General features: G+C 42.6%; 1 protein-coding gene across 5 annotated transcripts in view; it reads right to left on the bottom strand.

Moving 5' to 3' along the window:
• Positions 1 to 20,992, bottom strand: part of CNNM2 (cyclin and CBS domain divalent metal cation transport mediator 2) — a 186,963-nt gene extending 165,971 nt beyond the window's left edge. The window contains exons 1-2 of one of the 5 annotated variants that reach the window (XM_006067767.4): positions 17,970 to 20,992; positions 9,335 to 10,078 (exon numbers count right to left, since the gene is read on the bottom strand). In XM_006067767.4, coding sequence (XP_006067829.4) covers positions 10,026 to 10,078; positions 17,970 to 19,590 — 1,674 coding nt within the window. In that variant the 5' untranslated portion in view covers positions 19,591 to 20,992 and the 3' untranslated portion in view covers positions 9,335 to 10,025. Of the gene's footprint in view, positions 1 to 9,334; positions 10,079 to 17,969 lie in introns of those variants that run through there. The other 4 variants (XM_006067763.4, XM_006067764.4, XR_003106248.3 and 1 more) reach the window with 4 other exon arrangements.
• Between the last annotated feature and the right edge of the window lie 2,510 nt (positions 20,993 to 23,502).

Raw genomic sequence — 23,502 nt, 5'->3', positions numbered from 1 at the left:
GTTGCCATTTCGTTCTCCAATGCATGAAAATGAAAAGTGAAAGTGAAGTCGTTCAGTCGTGTCCGACTCTTAGCGACCCCATGGACTGCAGCCTACCAGGCTCGTCCACCCATGGGATTTTCCAGGCAAGAGTACTGGAGTGGGTTGCCATTGCCTTCTCCCATATACACACTACTATGCATAAAACCCCAAAGAAAGGCAATGCCAAAGAATGCTCAAACTACCACACAATTGTACTCATCTCACACGCTAGTAAAGTAATGCTCAAAATTCTCCAAGCCAGGCTTTAGCAATATGTGAACCGTGAACTTCCTGATGTTCAAGCTGGTTTTAGAAAAGGCAGAGGAACCAGAGGTCAAATTGCCAACATCCACTGGATCATGGGAAAAGCAAGAGAGTTCCAGAAAAACATCTATTTCTGCTTTATTGACTATGCCAAAGCCTTTGACTGTGTGGATCACAATAAACTGTGGAAAATTCTGAAAGAGATGGGAATACCAGACCACCTGATCTGCCTCTTGAGAAATTTGTATACAGGTCAGGAAGCAACAGTTAGAACTGGACATGGAACAACAGACTGGTTCCAAATAGGAAAAGGAGTACGTCAAGGCTCTATATTGTCACCCCGTTTATTTAACTTCTATGCAGAGTACATCATGAGAAATGCTGGACTTGAAGAAGCACAAGCTGGAATCAAGATTGCTGGGAGAAATATCAATAACCTCAGATATGCAGATGACACCACCCTGATGGCAGAAAGTGAAGAGGAACTCAAAAGCCTCTTGATGGAAGTGAAAGTGGAGAGTGAAAAAGTTGGCTTAAAGCTCAACATTCAGAAAATGAAGATCATGGCATCCAGTCCCATCACTTCATGGGAAATAGATGGGGAAACAGTGGAAACAGTGTCAGACTTTATTTTGGGGGGCTCCAAAATCACTGCAGATAGTGACTGCAGCCATGAAATTAAAAGACACTTACTCCTTGGAAGGAAAGTTATGACCAACCTAGATAGTATATTCAAAAGCAGAGACATTACTTTGCCAACAAAGGTCCGTCTAGTCAAGGCTATGGTTTTTCCTGTGGTCATGTATGGATGTGAGAGTTGGACTGTGAAGAAGGCTGAGCGCCGAAGAATTGATGCTTTTGAACTGTGGTGTTGGAGAAGACTCTTGAGAGTCCCTTGAGGAGATCAGCCCTGGGATTTCTTTGGAAGGAATGATGCTCAAGCTGAAACTCCAGTACTTCGGCCACCTCATGCAAAGAGTTGACTCATTGGAAAAGACTCTGATGCTGGGAGGGATTGGGGACAAGAGAAGGGGACAACAGAGGATGAGATGGCTGGATGGCATCACTGACTCTATGGACGTGAGTCTGAGTGAACTCCGGGAGTTGGTGATGGACATGGAGGCCTGGCGTGCTGCGATTCATGGGGTCGCAAAGAGTCGGACATGACTGAGCGACAGATCTTGATCTTGATGCATAAAATAGATGACCAACAAGGATAGCTGTTGATACGTAGCTCAGGGAACTATACTCAACATTATATAATAACCCACAAGGAAAATAATCTGAAAAAGAATATAACTGAATCACTGTGCTGTACACTTGAATGTTACATTATATTGTATTTTGGTAAATGTTCTTCTAGCTTTTGTGGGTAAATGTAGATACACAGGAACAAAGAATTAAAAATTTTAAAGAGAAAAGTTAGCAGATGGCCCACCCAGTATGATCATAATAGTATTTTACCCAAATGATTTGCTTGCAGCAGAATCTCACTCCCTCCACCAAACAATCCCATACCCCTAAAGTATAACCACGGGAACAGGGAAAATCTCTGCTCAGTTATCAGCTCTACAGAGACCAAATTATTTCTGCCATGCCTTAAATCAAGGATGTAGACTAGTGACTATTACTCCTACCAGTGACATTACTACTACCAGTAACTACTCAAGAAACAAAACTTGAAGGAGATGAGAACACAGTCTCATTTTAGCTGTTTTTAGTGTTACATTTAAAAACCTGCTCAAATATTTCCATCTCTTGCATGGTCTTCCCGACTGCCTCAGCCCCAAATGCCATTCTGCAGAGGCTCCATGTTGAGTCAGCACGTTGTTTTTATGATTGCAGATGGGCAAATGGAAAAACTGAGGCTTTGCACACCTCCATAAAGATCAGATGATGCCCTCAATATGTCTTTGCTAATGAGAAAACATTTTCCCTCTCAGATTACCAGCTCCCCACCCCCCACACAAAAAAAGAAAAAAGCTCAAAGAGTTTCATTTTGTCTCTTCCAGTTACCTGGTACCTAAAAACCTTAAGGATTCCATTGACAATGGCAGTATGAAATGCAGAGTGACTAAAGTCAGGGCTTTTTCTAGTCTCTGTAAAAATGACCCAAAGAAAACCTTTGGTAAAATGGCCTGGAGAAGAAAGGCACATTTAGATAGCAACCAAACACATCTGTGCTCATCTCCTAGCCAAATCCCAAGTCTTATACAAAGCCACTCTAAACATTAAATACAGATTAACTTTTAAACTCCCAAGCTCCAGCCAGCTGTATTTTTGGTCTCTCTAAAACGTTTCACACAGCCTAGTTCTTTTTTTCCTACATCTAATCTGAGAAAGAAATTTTATTCTTTCCTATCATCTTTGCCGAAGAATGACAATGTCAGTCATAGATAGAGCTTCACTCTATATATATGAAAGTGGTAAGTAAAAATGCCTAAATTTTTTAAAGAAAAAATTAAGTCCACTACAATCAAATGAAACATAGGATCAGTTCAGTTCAGTCGCTCAGTTGTGTCCAACTCTTTGCGACCCCATGAATCGCAGCACGCCAGGCCTTCCTGTCCATCACCAACTCCGAGAGTTCACTCACACTCACGTCCATTGAGTCAGTGATGCCATCCAGTCATCTCAATCTCTGTCATCCCCTTCTCCTCCTGCCCCCAATCCCTCCCAGCATCAGAGTCTTTTCCAATGAGTCAACTCTTCACATGAGGTGGCCAAAGTACTGGAGTTTCAGCTTGAGCATCATTTCCTCCAAAGAAATCCCAGGGCTGATCTCCTTCAGAATGGACTGGTTGGATCTCCTCGCAGTCCAAGGGACTCTCAAGAGTCTTCTCTAACACCACAGTTCAAAAGCATCAATTCTTTGGCGCTCAGCCTTCTTCACAGTCCAGCTCTCACATCCATACATGACCACAGGAAAAACCATAGCCTTGACTAGACGGACCTTTGTTGGCAAAGGAATGTCTCTGCTTTTGAACATGCTATCTAGGTTGGTCATAACTTTCCTTCCAAGGAGTAAGCGTCTTTTAATTTCATGGCTGCAGTCACCATCTGCAGTGATTTTGAAGCCCAGAAAAATAAAGTCTGACACTGTTTCCACTGTTTCCCCATCTATTTCCCATGAAGTGATGGGACCGGATGCCATGATCTTCATTTTCTGAATGTTGAGCTTTAAGCCAACTTTTTCACTCTCCACTTTCACTTTCATCAAGAGGCTTTTTAGTTCCTCTTCACTTTCTGCCATCAGGGTGGTGTCATCTGCATATCTGAGGTTATTGATATTTCTCCCAGCAATCTTGATTCCAGCTTCTGTTTCTTCCAGTCCAGCGTTTCTCATGATGTACTCTGCATAGAAGTTAAATAAGCAGGGTGACAATATACAGCCTTGATGTACTCCTTTTCCTATTTGGAACCAGTCTGTTGTTCCATGGCCAGTTCTAACTGTTGCTTCCTGACCTGCATACAGATTTCTCAAGAGGCAGGTCACGTGGTCTGGTATTCCCATCTCTTTCAGAATTTTCCACAGTTTATTGTGATCCACACCGTCAAAGGCTTTGGCATAGTCAATAAAGCAGAAATAGATGTTTTTCTGGAACTCTCTTGCTTTTCCCATGATCCAGCGGATGTTGGCAATTTGATCTCTGGTTCCTCTGCCTTTTCTAAAACCAGCTTGAACATCAGGAAGTTCACGGTTCATGTATTGCTAAAGCCTGGCTTGGAGAATTTTGAGCATTACTTTACTAGCGTGTGAGATGAGTGCAACTGTGTGGTAGTTTGAGCATTCTTTGGCATTGCCTTAATCCCCCCCAAAGTCACATGTTTTTGAAAAGCACTTTCCTATTTTACCATGTGTTATGTAATAAATGAGTTCAGTACAGCTGCAGGCTACAAGATCATTATACAAAAATAAATTATATTCTATATACTACCTATGAAATTAATAAAATGATTGCATTTACAACAGCATCAAAAAAAACTTTTATTCCAAGTATTTTATTTAACAAAAAGATTGCAAATGCACTGAAAAATACAAAACACTGTTGAAAGAAATTTTAAAAGACCTAAATAAATGGCAAGATATCCCATTTCATGGGTGAAAGATTTAATATTGTTAAGACTGTAATACTCCCCAAATTGACAGATTCAATGCAATCTCTATCAGAATTTCAACTGCCTTTGCAGAAATGAAGAAGAATATCCATGAAGAATTCATATGGAAATGCAAGGGATTGATTTCATCAACATCATCATGAAAAAGAACAAAGTTGGATAATTCATTTGTCCCAATTTCAAAACTTACTATAAAGCTATAAGAACCAAAAGGGCATGGTACTGACATACGAAGACATGTATCAGTGGAAGAGAATTTAGAATCCAGAAATAAACCCTCACGTTTATGGTTAATTGACTTGTGATAAGAATGCCAAGACAAGTCAATGAAGAAAGACTAGTCTTTTCAACAAACTGTGCTTGAACAATGAGATATTCACATGCAAAAGGATAAAGTTAGACTACTATTACATACCATATACAAAAACGAACTCAAAATGGATTAAAGACTTAAATGTAGAAGGTAACCTATGAATGTCTTAGAAGATAACATAGGCAAAAAAGTTTGTGACCTAGGACTGGACAATGGTTTCCTAGAAATGACAATAAAGACAAAACAAAAAAAAAAGGAATTGGACTTCATCAAAATTAAAACTTTCCTGTTTCAAAGGTTATTATCAAGAAAGTGAAAAGACAACCGACAGAATAGGAAAAAATATTTGCAAATTATATATCCGGAAAGAAACTTCCTGATGTTCAAGCTGGTTTTAGAAAAGGCAGAGGAACCAGAGGTCAAATTCCCAACATCCACTGGATCATGGGAAAAGCAAGAGAGTTCCAGAAAAACATCTATTTCTGCTTTATTGACTATGCCAAAGCCTTTGACGGTGTGGATCACAATAAACTGTGGAAAATTCTGAAAGAGATGGGAATACCAGACCACGTGACCTGCCTCTTGAGAAATCTGTATGCAGGTCAGGAAGCAACAGTTAGAACTGGACATGGAACAACAGACTGGTTCCAAATAGGACAAGGAGTATGTCAAGGCTGTATATTGTCACCCTGCTTATTTAACTTCTATGCAGAGTACCTCATGAGAAACGCTGGACTGGAAGAAACAGAAGCTGGAATCAAGATTGCCGGGAAAAATATCAATAACCTCAGATATGCAGATGACACCACCCTGATGGCAGAAAGTGAAGAGGAACTAAAAAGCCTCTTGATGAAAGTGAAAGCGGAGAGTGAAAAAGTTGGCTTAAAGCTCAACATTCAGAAAACGAAGATCATGGCATCTGGTCCCATCACTTCATGGGAAATAGATGGGGAAACAGTGGCTGACTTTATTTTTGGGGTCTCCAAAATCACTGCAGATGGTGACTGCAGCCATGAAATTAAAAGACACTTACTCCTTGGAAGGAAAGTTATGACCAACCTAGATAGCATATTCAAAAGCAGAGACATTCCTTTGCCAACAAAGGTCCGTCTAGTCAAGGCTATGGTTTTTCCTGTGGTCATGTATGGATGTGAGAGCTGGACTGTGAAGAAGGCTGAGCGCCAAAGAATTGATGCTTTTGAACTGTGGTGTTAGAGAAGACTCTTGAGAGTCCCTTGGACTGCAAGGAGATCCAACCAGTCCATTCTGAAGGAGATCAGCCCTGGGATTTCTTTGGTGGGAATGGTGCTAAAGCTGAAACTCCAGTACTTTGGCCACCTCATGCGAAGAGTTGACTCATTGGAAAAGACTCTGATGCTGGGAGGGATTGGGGGCAGGAGGAGAAGGGGACGACAGAGGATGAGATGACTGGATGGCATCGCTGACTCGATGGACATGAGTCTGAGTGAACTCCGGGAGTTGGTGATGGACAGGGAGACCTGGCATGCTGCAATTCATGGGGTCGCGAAGAGTTGGACACGACTGAGCGACTGAACTGAACTGAAGAAAGTAGTATGTGGAATACATAAAGAACTCTTACAATTAAATAATAAAAAGACAATGCAATTTTTAAAATGGACAAAAGATATCGGAATAGACTTTTCTCCAAAGAGGATTAACAAATGGCCAACAAGATGAAATGATGCTCAACATCATTAGACACCAGGAAAATACCAATCAAAACCACAATGAGACACCACTTCACACCTACTAGGGTGGCTATAATTAAACAAACAATCAACAATAACAAGAGTTAGCAAGGATATGGAGAAATTGGAATGTTCATACATTTTCAGTGAGAATATAAAATGGTGCAGCCATTTTGGAAAACAGTTTGGCAGTTTCTCAGGGTTAAATATAGAGTTACCACAGACCCAGCAATTCTACTCCTAGGCATCTACCCATGAGAACTGAAAATTTACATCCACACAAAAACACGTATACTAATATTTATAATAACCAAAAACTAGAAACAGTCTGAATGTTCATCTACTGATGGGTGAAAAAACAAAATGTAGTATACCCATAATATGGAAAACTATTTGACCATAAAAATGAATGAATGAAACACTGATACATGTTACATGGATGTACCTGCATGAACCTTGAAAACATTACACTAAGTTAAAGTTAAATATATAAGTTAAATATAAGAAGCCAGACACAAAAGGCCACGTAGTGTATGATATACTTTACCTGAACTGTCCAGAACAAGCAAATCCACAGAGACAGAAAGTAGATTAATGGTCTCCAGGGAAGAGGGGAATGGAGAGTGACTACTAATGTGATTCTTTCTGGAGTAGAAACTGCTCTAGAAGTAGGCAATAGTGATAACTATACAACCTTGTGAATACACTAAAGACCAAGTTGTACACATAAAATGGGTGATTTTTGTGGTATGTTAATTACATCTCAAGTTTTAAAAAATTTAAAGGAACCATTTGTGTCAGCAGCAAAATGTTCCCAAGGAGAAATGGAATAATATGAGTTCTCCATTAGCAAAGGTCAGTTTTCCCAAGAACAGGACTCATAATGTTCTCAGCAGATTTGAATTTTTGCCAGGTATGTTATTCTGCAAAGTTATCCAAGGGATCTTTGAAAAGATGATCTATGATTACCCTATCCTAACACATCAACTATTAACTTGTCCATGTTCCCTTCCAGTCTATACACATGTATATTTTCACATATCTATAATCTATACAAAATAGTCAGTATAAATCTTCCATATTGCTACATGGCCTTTAATGACCATATGATCATTAAATGGTTGTGATTAATTGATTGTGATTAATTGACACCTATCATTTTCTTAACTCCTTTCTTCCATGTCCTATCTTAAAGTGTTAGATATATTTAAGTCATCTCTAATTTTTCAATATTTATAGGTATTTTTGCAATATATATGCAACATGAAAAGCCAACATAGCTCTTTTCTCCTCTGGAATTGTATCACTGAATTAAGATTTCCAGGGGAAAAAAATTACTAAACCCTTTGAAGGATATTTTTATGATTCCTGGTTGCCGTCCAAGTATTACAAAGTTACATTGCTATTAGCAACAAAAACTTGCTATATTAGATGCTGATTATGTCAAAAGCATAAAAAATAGCAATACTAAAAAACTTTATCCGAGTAATTTGACATCTTCCTTTAATCTTCTAACTTTGATTATTCAAGGCTTTCCAAAATCCATGAGAATTTGTTCTATTTCTTTTAAACTTTGCTGTCTTTTTCAGTCACTTACAGTTAAAGAGAATGAAGTTTTTTTTTAATTCAGCATTCTTACTCTAAAGAGGATAGAACATGTAATCAATTGCATTGTTTTCCTTAAAAACATATACACATGTGGCTATCTCATAAGTAACAGCATCGGCTAGAAAAGCCTAGAATTCAATCACACACACACAAAAAACAACCTACTATGATTAGCCACTTTTCAAAATTTCAACATCCAGGGGAATTCCAGACTCAGCACTTCCCTGTAGGGGCCCCAGTTCAATCTCTGGTCAGGGAGTTAAGATTCTGCAAGTCACATGGGCCCAGCAAAAAAAAAAAAATTTCAACTTCCATTAACAACTAGGTGCACACATGACCCAAGGTGTCTCTCTTGACTTGCAATCATTAGTCTAGAGAAATACCAAGACCACCACCAAAGAGTCTACAGAATCATTACATAAAAATAATGGTTAACTGAGCTCTGTGGAAAATTCTTAAAGAGATAGGAATACCAGACCACCTTACCTGTCTCCTGAGAAACCTGTATACAAGGTCAAGAAGCAACAATTAGAACCGGACATGGAACAACTAGGAAAGGAGTTCACAATTGGGAAAGGAGTACAACAAGGCTATATATTGTTACCCCGCTTATTCAACATATGTGCAGAGTACATCATTCGAAATCTTGGGCTGGATAAATCACAAGCTGGAATCAAGACTGCCAGGAGAAATATCAACAACCTCAGATATGCAAATAATACTGCTCTAACAGGACAAAGTGTAGAGGAAATAAAGAGCCTTTTGATGAAGGTGAAAGAGGAGAGTGAGAAAGCTGGCTTAAAACCCAACATTCAAAAAACTAAGATCATGGCATTCAGTCCCATCACTTCATGGCAAATATAAGGGGAAAAAGTAGAAGCAGTGACAGATTTGATTTTCCTGGGCTCCAAAATCACTGCAGAGGGTGACTACAGCCATGAAATTAAAAGACAGTTGCTCCTTGGAAGGAAAGCTATGACAAACCTAAACAGCATATTAAACAGCAGAGACATCAGTTTGCCTACAAAGCTTGGTATAGTCAAAGCTATGGTTTTTCCAGTAGTCATGTACAGATGTGAGAGCTGGACCAGAGAGAAGGCTGAGCACTGAAGAACTGATGCTTTAGAACTGTGGTGCTAGAGACGACTCTTGAGAGTCCCTTGGACAGCAAGGAGATCAAGCCAGTCAATCCTAAAGGAAATCAACCCTGAATATTCATTGGAAGGACTGATGCTGGAAGCTGAAGCTCCAGTACTCTGATACAAACAGCCAACTCATTGGAAAAGACAGTGATGCTGGAAAAGATTGAAGGCAAAAGGAGAAGGAGGCAGCAGAGGATGGATGGTTAGATAGCATCACGGACTCAAAGGACATGAATCTGAGCAAACTCCTGGACACAGTGAAGGACAGGGAGCCTGAGGGCGGCAGGCCACAGGATCACGGAGTCAGACACAACCCAGCAACTGAACAACAAGCAGCAGAGTGACTGGTACTGGTGTAGAAGCATTTTCACATTCATTATCACAGGAATCCTTACTAAGTACAGTATGAGTCAGAAAATATCCCATTTTACTATGAAAAAACTGAAGCTTAAAGAGGCTAAGTTACTTGTCCAAAGTAGATTCAGGAAGACCACATATTTTTTAACCTTTATGCTAGCAGGTAGTAGCCTCCCCACAGGATGTGAATTCAAAGAAAGAAACATTCCCATCTATGTCTGACAGCAAGAGAGGGTTAAGTATGAAGAAATGAGCATCTCATCATCACTATATCAATATTTATGATCAATGGTCGCACTGATGTCAAAGTGGGGAAGAGTCAGCACCCCCATTATGTCCATCAAGCCTTCAGCCAGTCTAATAAACACATCATCTTCAGAGGGTGCTTGTTCTTAGTCCCCTTTCTCCCCCTTCCGCAGCCTGCCTCCCTGAACATCCCTCTATGCAGACATTCCTAGAGATGCCAGTGATGTGATGTTGCAAGAATGCTTCCTATTGTCTCTCCTTTGCAGTGTTGGTAGGATTTCGGGTTTCTTGTTTGTGTTCTGAGAAAAAGAAGATGAAAAGACAATACTGAAATTGTATTCAATCCCAGTCATCCATTTCTATGTATTTAGTTTAATAAATGTCCTTTACGTGCCAAGCAAATCTTACTGGAATTGACGCTTACTACCAATAAAATGTGTATTTAGAGGAAAGGGCTCCTTAGAAAGAAATATACTAATTTATATGTAACTAAAGTACTGTAAACATCTAATTCAAGTCCAGAGGTTTGCTCTTAAAAGTTGAAGTAGTTCAAGAGCAAATAAAATCATAAAATATTATGTTGGCTCAGTCTATTTTGTGCATTTTCCTGGTTAATAAGATTTTAACTTGTGTTTAGGGCTGCTAATAATTAAAATTAACCACTACCTCATAGTATGGTACTGGTTTGGAATGATAAAGACCAAGAGAAAAAGCAGAACAAGATTCTTTCCTATTTCATCCAGGTAATACTAAGTCAGACCTGGTATTCATCTATGGCATGTCTTGACCTAAAAGGCTTCAGTGATACTAACACAAATAGCCTTCAAAATTCAGACTGGATCCTCTGTAAGAATTTTGTTTACATGATAAAAAACCTGAAAAGATGCATGAATGGGACACATGCTTCAAATGCTTTAATGACTATTTCAATGGAAATGTCACAGACCTGCACCTTGAACAAAAATTAAAAGAATCAAAGAAGATTCATCCCATAGTCCCAAATCCAATCTTCACTACTCTCACAGAAGAAACAATAACAACAAAATCACTCAGGGATATCTAAAACAAGTTAGTTAACTCAAAAGAAAAAGAAATAGCTTACACCTTACCTAAGGCTTCAATCCAGATATCAACACCCATTTCATAAAACACGCGTATAGTCTAATCTTCAGTTCAGTCGCTCAGTCATGTCCGACTCTTTGCGACCCCATGAATCGCAGCACTCCAGGCCTCCCTGTCCATCACCAACTCCCAGAGTTCACTCACACTCACGTCCATAGAGTCAGTGATGCCATCCAGCCATCTCATCCTCTGTCGTCCCCTTGTCCTCCTGCCCCCAATCCTTCCCAGCATCAGAGTCTTTTCCAATGAGTCAACTCTTCGCATGAGGTGGCCAAAGTACTGGAGTTTCAGCTTGAGCATCATTCCTTCCAAAGAAATCCCAGGGCTGATCTTCAGAATGGACTGGTTGGCTCTCCTTGCAGTCCAAGGGACTCTCAAGAGTCTTCTCCAACACCACAGTTCAAAAGCATCAATTCTTCGGCGTTCAGCCTTCTTCACAGTCCAACTCTCACATCCATACATGACCACAGGAAAAACCATAGCCTTGACTAGACGGACCTTTGTTGGCAAAGTAATGTCTCTGCTTTTGAATATGCTATCTAGGTTGGTCACAACTTTCCTTCCAAGGAGTAAGCGTCTTTTAATTTCATGGCTGCAATCACCATCTGCAGTGATTTTGGAGCCCCAAAAAATAAAGTCTGACACTGTTTCCACTGTTTCCCCATCTATTTCCCATGAAGTGATGGGACAGATGCTATGATCTTCTTTTTCTGAATGTTGAGCTTTAAGCCAACTTTTTCACTCTCCACTTTCACTTTCATCAAGAGGCTTTTGAGTTCCTCTTTACTTTCTGCCATAAGGGTGGTGTCATCTGCATATCTGAGGTTGATATTTCTCCCAGCAAGCTTGATTCCAGCTTGTGTTTCTTCCAGTCCAGCGTTTCTCATGATGTACTCTGCATAGAAGTTAAATAAACAGGGTGACAATATAGAGCCTTGACGTACTCCTTTTCCTATTTGGAACCAGTCTGTTGTTCCATGTCCAGTTCTAACTGTTGCTTCCTGGCCTGCATACAAATTTCTTAAGAGGCAGGTCACGTGGTCTGGTATCCCCATCTCTTTCAGAATTTTCCACAGTTTATTGTGATTCACACAGTCAAAGGCTTTGGCATAGTCAATAAAGCAGAAATAGATGTTTTTCTGGAACTCTCTTGCTTTTCCCATGATCCAGCGGATGTTGGCAATTTGATCTCTGGTTCCTCTGCCTTTTCTAAAACCAGCTTGAACATCAGGAAGTTCACGGTTCACGTATTGCTGAAGCCTGGCTTGGAGAATTTTGAGCATTACTATACTAGCGTGTGAGATGAGTGCATTTGTGCGGTAGTTTGAGCATTCTTTGGCATTGCCTTTCTTTGGGATTGGAATGAAAACTGACCTTTTCCAGTCCTGTGGCCACTGCTGAGTTTTCCAAATTTGCTGGCATACCAAGTGCAGCACTTTCACAGCATCATCTTTCAGGATTTGAAATAGCTCAACTGGAATTCCATCACCTCCATTAGCTTTGTTCGTAGTGATGCTTTCTAAGGCCCACTTGACTTCACATTCCAGGATGTCTGGCTCTAGGTGAGTGATCACACCATCGTGATTATCTGGGTCATGAAGATCTTCTTTGTGTAGTTCTTCTGTGTATTCTTGCCACCTCTTCTTAATATCTTCTGCTTCTGTTAGGTCCATACCATTCTGTCCTTTATCGAGCCCATCTTTGCATGAAATGTTCCCTTGGTATCTCTAATTTTCTTGAAGAGATCTCTAGTCTTTCCCATTCTATCTAATCTCAGCAGAGGAGAAAAACTTAAAAAAAAAAAACTAAAAGAAAATGAGGTCACATATTCAGACTCATTTTCTATGTAACAAAATGCCTGTCAAAGATGACTTGAATGCCAGATATCAAAAATATAGATATCAAAATCACAAAGCAAATAAAAACCAATGGCAAAGCTGAATATTTGTTTAAAGGTACCCTGAACTTGGAACCAGAAGACCTGCTTTTTGGAATGGAAAGACCTCCATCCTAGAGTCAGGTTCTAAGTCTACTGATCCTACTAGTTAGATGGGTGGACCTACACAAGTCACTCAGCTTTCTCTCCTCATTCTCTCCTGCTCGAGAGAGGCTGACCAGACCAATGATTAAGAGGTTGACTAGACCAAAGTTTCCTAAACTCACCTCATCACAAGAACTACCTCACAGTAACTGTTAACAGTGTAGAGTCCAAAGCCCCTTCCCTAGAGAGTCTAGTTCAGGGGGTCTCTTAGTGAGGCTTAGGAAGTAATTCTTAGTAAGTGATCCAAGTCAGTCTCATCATTTGGTAAGCTTCACAAACTGGACCACATGATCCATGAGCTGTTGCCTGTCTTCCAGCTCTGATTCTATACTATCTGGATATTTCAAAATTATGTTCTAAAAATGTGCAAAATCATACTAGTATCACATGTTTGCACATTAATTTGCAAAGAATTAATAAACCTACAAGATCAAAAAAACAAATATATCCACGCCCACCCCTTCACCCCGACACCATTCACACCTTTAAATATCAATAAAAACATCCTCCTAGATTCTAGACAAATGGAACACTGTATTTGGTGAGGAAAAAAGTTTTCAGTATTAAGCACTCAGCACATTAATACAGAAAGACTTGTGTTACAGGAAGGGAGAACTTGTACACCTAATGTTTAAGTGAAAATTACACACTACATTCTTCCCTTAAAGAACATTATCTGATGAGTTTACCTGTTTCAAGTTTTAAAAAAAATTAAAGAAATAGTCCAGCAAAGTCTGCAGCAGCTATAAAACAGCGTGCTCCGCAATCCTGGAATACAATTGTTACAAAGCTAAAAGAAACAAAAGGAAGCAAAACAAACGAGGTGGCTCGGAGCCCACATACTTTTGTTAGGTTTCGGCAGGTATAGGAGGAGCCTCCAGGGCACTTTCTGCGCACAAAGGTAGCAAGCTTTAATTTAGCTTTCCTTCCTCTACACTACTTTGCTTTAGGTGGTTTTTCTAAAATTCTCGTAATCCACTTCTGGGATTCACTTTTATTCTCTTTTTTAGATTTATGAGTTACTATAAAAGCTTACAAAGAGAAAGGCTGATGGCGGTACACTGGGGCTTGGGGAGGGGCAGGGCTGTACAGGAGGCTCGGAGGCAACCAATTATCACAAAAGTGGCCTCAAACAATGTAAATAAAATCAGGATTAAAACACAAAACTGGGTTTGAGTTAGCCCTGCAACACAAACACATGTGAGACTAAGAGTGAAACAGGACCACATAGGTTAGCTACCACTCACTGGTTAGAGTACGCCACTACAGCGGCAGCGGACCACAACACAGTGTTAGCTCAAAACAATATCAAAGTGAATCTTGACCTACAATACTGGAAACAGAATTGTTTAGATTTAGGATCATACACATCAGAAACTGACTTATTTTAATGGCAAAAGTGGGGACACCAACTGTTAGGTACCAGATCGCAAAAGCACTGGTTTAACGCAGTAACGCCGTGTTTAATGTTTAAATACATTTTTGTGTCTGTTGCTTTCAACAAGCCCTGAGGCAATGTTTTATTCAAACCTCACACTCACTTAAAATAAAATCGGGATCAAGGGATCAGCATAATAGAATGGTTAAGAGTATGGGTCTGGCTGTCACACCAACCCCAAAACAACAAATTACTCAATGACCTTGAACACATCATTTCACCTATGCCTCAATTTCGTCATCTGTAAAATGGAGATGGTGCCTCAATCAGTTATCAGAAGATTTAAACAAGGTGATTCATGTAAAGCACTAAGCCCTGCACCTTGCAGAGAGCAAATAGGTAATAATAATGAGCTAACTGCAAAATTAGCATAATTACTGTCTTCTAACCTCAAGGAAAGCTATGAGTTTCCTGGTAGCCAGGCCTGCATGCATGCTGAGTTGCTTCAGTCCTGTCCAACTCTTTGCAACCCTATGGAGTGTAGCCTGCCAGGCTCCTCTGTCCATAGGATTCTCCACACAAGAATACTGGAGTGGGTTGCCATGCCCTCCTCCAGGGGATCTTCTCCACCCACGGATCGAACCCGTGTCTCTTATGTCTCCTGCACTGGCACGTGGGTTCTTCACCACTAGCACCAAAGCCAGGCAAAAACTTTTAATCATTAGAAAGAAGATTATTTACATATACTACATAATACAGAAAGGTGATTGTTATTTTAGTCGCTTAGTCATGTCTGACTCTTTTGCGACTCCATGGACTATATAGCCCACCAGGCTTCTCTGTCCATGGGATTTCCCAAACAAGAATATTGGAATGGGTTGCCATTTCCTTCTCCATGGGCTCTTCCTGACCCAGGAGTTGAACCCACATCTCTTGCATTGGCAGGTGGGTTCTTCACCACTGAGCCACCTGGGAAGCCACTACATAAAGGTAGCTTTTCTTTGCACATTACAGAAACTTTGCCCTTCCTTAGTAATGAATAACTGAGACTAATGATGCAGACCTATATCCAGGAAAGGCTTCAATGCAGACATTTTTAATTAGGAAGGATAATTTTCAATGAGATATGGATTAAGGGTCTAACCTGTGGGGGGGAGTTATAGTTGGTGGTGTTAGGAGAAAGAGGAAAGGAGAAGAAGTAAAAGTCTTCAAACCATCCCATAAAGCATTATTCAATGGAGAAAAACAGTGGCAGGTTGACTGTTCACATTACTTCATAACTGAATCAGAAAATGAAGGAAAGAAAAATCAGGTGAAACATTTTAACTAACGCAGAAAAAAGAAATAATGCAGCTATTAGTAAGGTTAAAACGGCCACACTCATTCAAAAAAAAAAAAAATCAAGGAAAGGAAGGTGAAAAATCTATTATTTTGACAGTTTAAGCAACAAGCACCCACTGTAGCCTTTTAAGATCATGGCTTAAATTTCCCATTTGCAACCAACTGTCATTGCCCACTCTTCCAAATAAGCTACTAGCATGAATGCACCTTTAAATCATACTGTCTTCTTAACTGAATACATTATTCTGGTTACAGACAAAAATAAAATCTTGTGCATTATCTTTTTTTTTTTTTTAGAATTCACAGGAAAATATTATCAATTCAATCAATTTAAAGGATACACTTCAAAGAAAGTACTGTGAGAGGTAATTTGGGGAAAGGGAAAAGTTCCTAGTAAAAATAAATCATTCAGAGGAAAACTGCTCAAGAACAATCAAAACCAAATTTCAAAATAATGCAAATCTTGAGATTTTGAGAGAGGGGCAGGATTAATGAGTTGCAAGGGGCAGAACTAAATTCTCAAAGAAAGAAAATAAAAGATACAGAAGTGAAGAGAAGATTTCAGCAGGGAGTACACACCAGTGCTACCAATCCATCAGCAGATACGCAAAAATTCTGAATAATAAAAAAAAGAATATATTATCTCTATCAATATTGGGAAATTTAGCAACTAAAGGAAAATAAAGTATTTCAAAGCCATTTTCAAGCATTTCAAGACATTTTTCTGTATTCCACATTCTACTGCAAAATGAAAAGAGAGACTGGTTAGATGCTCTAATTAACAATTTAGTAGTGAAAGAATAATGCCATCTCCAAAGAAGCTCTGTCACTTAGAGATAATGGACATTTTCTTTTTACTGTTTAAGAATCCAGAAGAATCCCCTTCTGCTTTTTAATGCAAATTACCCCATCTCTGAAGCGCATTCTGCTCTATCTGAAAATTACTGCAGTGTGATCCTGTTCCAGAGAGGACAGCGTTCAGGGAGGAAAATGGAATTAGGACAACTGCATACTCTATGTTCATATCATCACAGCCATCAGGCTGTCACCACTTACACATGGCCTTTTTCTGTGGAGAGACCACTCTCAGTGATCAAAATTCTACTGGAAGAAGGAAAAGTTAGTTTTGAGGACTATTGGCTCATTAAAAGGTTAGTACACATTCTAACACCCACACCATAACAATTTAAAAACTCAGTATCAAAAACTTGGCTTTCAACTAACAAAGCTAGCTACCTACTGGAAACATTTTTAAAGTCAGAATTTCAGTGATAACAGTATGAGTTGCCGATTTGTTACATGGTAAAACAAACAGAAAACACCACTATGCAAGAAAGGTGAGCACACCACCCCCTGTACTTCTCTTTCCTGGTAAAACTCCCTGGAACAGGGAACAATGACTCGCAGACATACTTCCACTGAACATACCAGGTGATCAAGGTTAAAAAGAACACTTTTAAACCAGAAAGTCTCAAGAAACAGACAAACCATATAGAGGAATTAATCCCATTGTTAAAAATCCAAGCTTTCTGCCTAAACCACACTCGGTTTGGGAAATTTTATTTGTTGTTAGGTAAATGTAAACAAACAGTGAAGTAAGCTAAGCAATATAGAGCCTCATAAAAGGTTAATTTATCTCTAGTCTTTCCAAGTTATATATTAACAAATAGCTTTAGTTAAAAAACAACAACAACAACAAAACACCTCTTTTCCAGCTAAGACAAGTCAACCAAATGAGTGATTTTCTTTAGTGATACCTGACTTATCCCATACCCTATTCTCAAAAGCAGACCCTAATCTCTCCCACAGGTCACCAGACAACAAGGAACTGAAGCAACTGAAAATGTACTTCCAATCTTGGAAATATCAACTGATTGCTCTGGGTTTAGAAAAGCCCATTTAAACGTTCTCCAAATGCCTGAGATTAGTACATGGCAACCAAATGGCACAGCATGGCATCAGCGGGTCCCTTTTTTCATCTACCCACTCAGAATCCCGCAATGAATGCAGCAGATCTCTCAAGGCCAGAGTGCAGGGGCTAAGAGTACCATGCACAGAAAATAGGAAGCCTGCTTTGATAGGGAGGGAAGCAAGCCAGGGCAGTCTTGTGGTTTTAAAGAACCTAGAAGGGCTTACTAGTTCAATCCACCCCCAAATCCATGCCACCCTTTCAACTTTACAATTAAAAGAGAGGAGAAATTCCGGTCAACTCGCCTTGGGGGGTTGGTCTGAGGGTAGAGGACTCAAGTAGGGAGGAGGATGGAGTGAGAAAGAGCAAGCCAATGAAAGGGTACCAAAATTTTCCCACCTTTCTTAAATTCTTCCAGCATAGCGTCCAACTTGGTGTCATTGAAAACAAAGTGCAAGGGGTGGTTATAAAATTTCGTGATGGTTTTCAGGGGAGTACAGTCATCTGGATCCACGAAGGCCAAGTCTTTGACGAAGAGGAGGTCCACGATGTTGGAGCGTTCCCCCTCAAATACTGGAATGCGAGTGTAGCCGCTCTCCATGATCTCCGACATGGTGTTGAAGTCCAGAATGGCTTCGCCGGTGATCATGAAACAGTCCCGGAGGGGAGTCATCACGTCCTCCACCGTCTTGGTGCGGAGCTCCAGCGCCCCTTGGATGATATTCAGCTCCTCCTTTACGAGGTCGTTGTAGGGGTCTGTGACCCGGAGCATCTCCAGCAGCTTTTCCCGGTTATAGACGGTGCCTATCTCCTGGCCCAGAACGCAGTCCAGCAGCTTGCTGACCGGGTAAGAAGCGGGAAAGGTCATCATCATGAAAAACTTGGTGAGGAAGATGGTGTTGGCTCCCACAGCCAGGCCGTGCCGGGAGCAGATGGCCTGGGGCACGATCTCCCCGAAGATGACGATGCCGATGGTGGAGACCACCACCGCCACCAGGCCTGAGCCAGCGATGTCGTCGAGCAGGATGGTGAGCGTGGTGTTGACCAGCACGTTGCCCAGCAGCAGCGAGCACAGCAGGTAGTTGCCCTGCCTGCGCACGGGCTCGATGCGCTTGGCGTAATTCTTCTCCTTCTCGGTGCCGCAGTTCTGCACAATGCGCAGCTCCATCGGGTCTAGGGCCATGAGTCCAAGGTTGAGGCCGCTGAACATGCCCGACAGGCACAGGAGCAGCGAAATGAAGATCACCTGCAGCCAGAAGGGCAGCAGGAACTTCTTTTCCTCCCCCACGATCATCTTGGTATCCTCGCCATCGTGATAAATCCAGGTGGTCTCGGCCCACGGGGGTGGCGGGAGCCCGGCCACCCCTGAGCCGCCCTTGCCCCCGACGGCGCTACCCGCGGACCCCGAGCCGCCGGCGCCTAGGGCTGGCGTGGAGAGCGACGTGCACAGGTAATAGGACTTGCTCTTCTCCATCTTGCGCAGCGGTTTGATCTCTATCTCAATGATGCCCGATGTACGGCGGTTGAGAATGATATGGGGCAAGATGATGATATCTGATGTGCGGATGCCGCAGCGCTGGGGGCCGCTGTCCGGCTCCGGCGGCGCGGGGCCCCCCAGCCCGCGCTCGCCGGGGCTGTGGCGCTGCCGCTCGTGCTCTGTGAAAGCAATGCGGGACCATGTCTCGTTGTTGATGTTCTGCCCGTACACCCGCAGCTTGACCCGGGTCCGCTCGCTCACCCGCAGCGCCCCCCCTTCCATGAAAGACACGTCGTTCGTGTCCTCCAGCCGCAACCCGATGATCACCGTCTCTTCGTTCTCGCCCACCGCCGTGCAGCCACCCGCGCCGCAGCAGCAGCTCAGCAATAGCAATGGCAGCAGCCGCCCCGCCGCCGCCTGCAGGACCCCCCGGCCGCGGGCGCTGAGGCTGCGGCGCGCCGCCATCTTCCAAGAGGGCAGTGCGGCGGCTGCCTGCCCGCCCGCCATCTTTACTTCGGGTTCACAAGCGCCACAGCCAATCATAGGGTGGCTGCTCCAGCTGCGGCTTCATGCTTCTCAGCCGGCGGCACGAGCGCAGGGACCGGCCCTGGGGCGAGATTGCAACGCAGTGTTCGAACCCACTGCTCAGCAACCCGCCTCCCTGACTGACACTGACTCGGCCTGGGCCAGCACCGAGACCTCGAGGCTAGCGGGAGGGGGGAGAGGGTGGGGGGAGTGCCAGCGGCTTCTGCGAGAGGCAGGGCGACCAGCCAATCACCAGCAGGTGCCCGCCCTCCCAGCCAGGGGGCTGGAATGGGGGCGTGGCCGTGAACGGTGCCGCGAGCCAATGGCAAGATAAGTGGGTGGGGAGACGAGGGACAGCGTCCTCCTCTGCACTCCAAGTTTCCAACTGAAAGGCGCGTGACTCTTGTGTATGTGCGAGGGGAGGAGGTGTGGCCAGCTCGGGCCCAAGAGCCAGTCACAGATGAGAGCCGTACGAAAAGGGGCGGAGCCCCCCGTCCCGGCGGCCAATGCACAGGGGCCTTTTGCGAGTCTGACGTCCCGGAGGGGCCTCGGTAGTACCCCTGTCCCTAGGTTGGCCCGCTAGACTAATGTCCTGTGGCCCGAGGCGACCGGTTCTCGCCGGGCCACGCTGCCGGCTCCCGCGTGCTCAGTGCCCGTTCAGAGAGGGCTGCGCCTTCCTGACTCAAGATGCACATTAGCCTAAAATGAAGCTGAGCCACCGGCTGCGCCCTGCTTCTTTACTCCTATGCGCCTCTCCGCTCGGGATGAGCAGTGGCCGGTGGGCCCCAACACCACACCTACGCGCTCCGCTGGAGCCGCTCACTTATCCGTAAGGGACAGACGCCCTCTGCAGCTCACGGTCAGGTAGCGCCACCTGCCGGTAGCACAGGCTCCCTGCAATGCTTTCCAGGTACGCTGCAAACCCAAAAAGGTGTTCAGGAGGTGGGGCAGTTCCCCGTCTTCCAAATTATAAGAATCCCTTCACTTTCTTACTGAAAATATATATTCCCTGGACCCATTCCATACTTACTGGATGGGTAGGACTCAGGAATCTATTCCTAGTAGGCACTTGGGCAAATCTGGGAAATGGGACGGGGCGGACATCCTAAGCAGACCCATAAAGGCTCATTCTTAAACACACTGACCAAACCCTGCTAGGTTCTTTGGTGGCTCAGGAGGAAAAAAAATCTGAAGACCAAGGACTTCCAAGCCCCTCTGTATCTGGAGGAAACAGAGTAGCCAAATTGCTTTTTTTTCTTGGAACTTAAACATCCAAAAAATAATTATTTCCGTTTTTTCTATGCTGCAAGCACATTTTCCTTTCTGTAAAATTTTTATGAATTTCTAATAGATATAACTGCAAGGGCCTCCTCACTGTTCTATCCTCTTCTACACCTGTCCCCTTCCCTTCTCAACCCACCAGCCAGAGTAGTTTTGTTAAATAAGCCACTGTCCCTTCTTTGTTTAAAATCCTACTCTGGCTTTCCAACTCATCACAGTAAAAGCCACTGGCAGCTATAGTATTGACAAGGGTCTAAAAGACCTACTGTCCCCCCGGCTCCCGCCAGATTCTCTTGGTTATTCATTCTCTCTAGGGATCTCCCTCAGGGAGCCCGTACACCTGCTGTTGCCTGTGCCTGGGACTCTCTTTCCTCCAGATGTCAGCACAGAACCCTAGTCTACCTCCTTCAAGACTGTTTCAAGTCCATCTTCATAAACCAGTGACCAAACACTCCCTATACTCCATCCTTGCTGTATTTTCCTTAATTTGGTGTATATCTGTCTCCAACTAGAACTTAAACTTCCTAAGGGCAACGATTTTGTCGTTTTATTCACTGCTGTATCATCAGGGCCTAGAAGAATAGTAGATGCTCAGAACAGTACTTGTATTTTTAAAAAATGAAAGAATTTTTATTCTGAGTGTTCCAAATAATGTCCTCAACTCTAGTTTCCAGTCCTTCAGTCTTTTTTTTTTTTTTTAATAAAGTTGACTTCTCTCTTATATGGAAGAGGACTACAGGTCTGCATTCAGAGCTGCTATGAAGGTGATTGCAGCCATGAAGTTAAAAGACGCTTACTCCTTGGAAGGAAAATTATGACCAACCTAGACAGCATATTAAAAAGCAAAGACGTTAGTTTGCCAACAAAGGTCCATCTCATCAAGGCTATGGTTTTTCCAGTAGTCATGTATGGATGTGAGAGTTGGACTATAAAGAAAGCTGAGCACCAAAGAATTGATGCTTTTGAACTGTGGTGTTGGAGAAGAGCCTTGAGAGTCCCTTAGACTGCAAGGAGATCTAACCAGTCCATCCTAAAGGAGATCAGTCCTGGGTGTTCATTGGAAGGACTGATGCTGAAACACCAATACTTTGGCCACCTGATGCGAAGAGCTGACTCATTTGAAAAGACCTTGATGCTGGGAGGGATTGAGGGCAGGAGAAGGGGAAGACAGAGGATGAGATGGTTGGATGGCATCACTGACTCAATGGACATGAGCTTGGGTGAACTCCGGGAGTTGGTGGTGGACAGGGAAGCCTGGCGTGCTGCAGTTCATGGGGTCGCAAAGAATCAGACATGACTGAGCGACTGAACTGATACTGAACTGATGAAGGTTCCTTGGTCATCAGGTATTATTGGTTCATTTTGGTGTTTTTTGTTGTTTGGGGGGGTTGACTGTGTGGCACGTGGGGGATCTTAGTTCCCTGACCAGGAATCGAACTCAGGCCTCCTGCAATGGTAACACAGTTTTAACCACTGGACCACCAGGGAAGTCCTTCTAACCCTTCAGTTTCTGACACTGCTTCCCGCACCCACAATTCTCATACTGGTACATCTGAAAAACAAGTTTAGATTTTTTTTTTTTTTAAGTTTAGATTTTTTAAAAAGCCCTGATTCACAGACTTGGCATGCATTTACAAAAATAACATTATCAAAGTTTGGAAGAAATGTTGAGCTTTGGGGGAATATATGACAAAGGTTAAGGATAGATATGGTCTTCTAAATGAGCTGATTAAAACTACAACTGTTTTACCTTCATTAAAAGTGTGAGCACAAGTCTGCTTAAGGGAGCTAAGAGGGAAATTGATTAAAGGCTTTTAAATGCTGACTGCATACCTTTGGAATAAGAGTGCAGAGAAGAGATTGAGGAGAGGCTTGCCAAACCTACAGATATCTCCTGTGCATTTCAGAGAAAACTAGAATAGTCAGGAAAGTGTGGCATTCAGCAATTTAGAAGCAAGTTAGAAGTTCATAGCAAAATGTCAGAAAACACCCAGCAAGACAATTTACAATATAAAACAAAGCAAGCTCAAATTTACACACAAGTTCAACAATTCCCTGCGTGAATTTAATGTTCATCTAGATGTGAATGTGGTGGGTGGGGATCATATTCTCCATGAAGGAATTCCCTGGTGGTCCAGTGGTTAGGATTCTGCTGTGCTTTCACTGTTGAGGGCCCAGGTTTGATCCTTGGTCAGGGAACTAGGATCCCACAGGAGGTGCTGTGTGGCCAAAAAGCAAACAAACAAAAATACATTCTCCATGTACACCCAAGACACAGAGCAATCTAGACACCCCAGCCGAGTAATTTTTCCATAGCAAGTGGGATCCTGCTTCAAGTTTGGAGGCTTTTTAGCTGGCCTACCCTCTCTTTAGTGGGGGCCTGCTAATACAGACTTGACCTTCAGGAGCTTCCCAGTCTGTCCATCTGGATGAATCGAGGGCAGGGGCAGCACCTATTTCTCAGGATCTCTTTTTTAAAAATCTGGCAGAAAAAAATAAAACAAAACCCTGAATTCTGAACATGTTTCATTTCCACAAAGAGCTACAAAAGGCTCAAGACTGCTTACTGGTTGCTATGGATGTCTAATCCTAGGTAGGCTCTGACTCTGACCTTCCACACCTACGTAGGTAAAGCAGAACCTCCAGAAA

This window comes from Bubalus bubalis, chromosome 23 (assembly GCF_019923935.1).
Source record: "Bubalus bubalis isolate 160015118507 breed Murrah chromosome 23, NDDB_SH_1, whole genome shotgun sequence".
NCBI classification, from domain to species: domain Eukaryota; kingdom Metazoa; phylum Chordata; class Mammalia; order Artiodactyla; family Bovidae; genus Bubalus; species Bubalus bubalis.
This window is presented reverse-complemented; position numbering and strand designations above follow the sequence as displayed.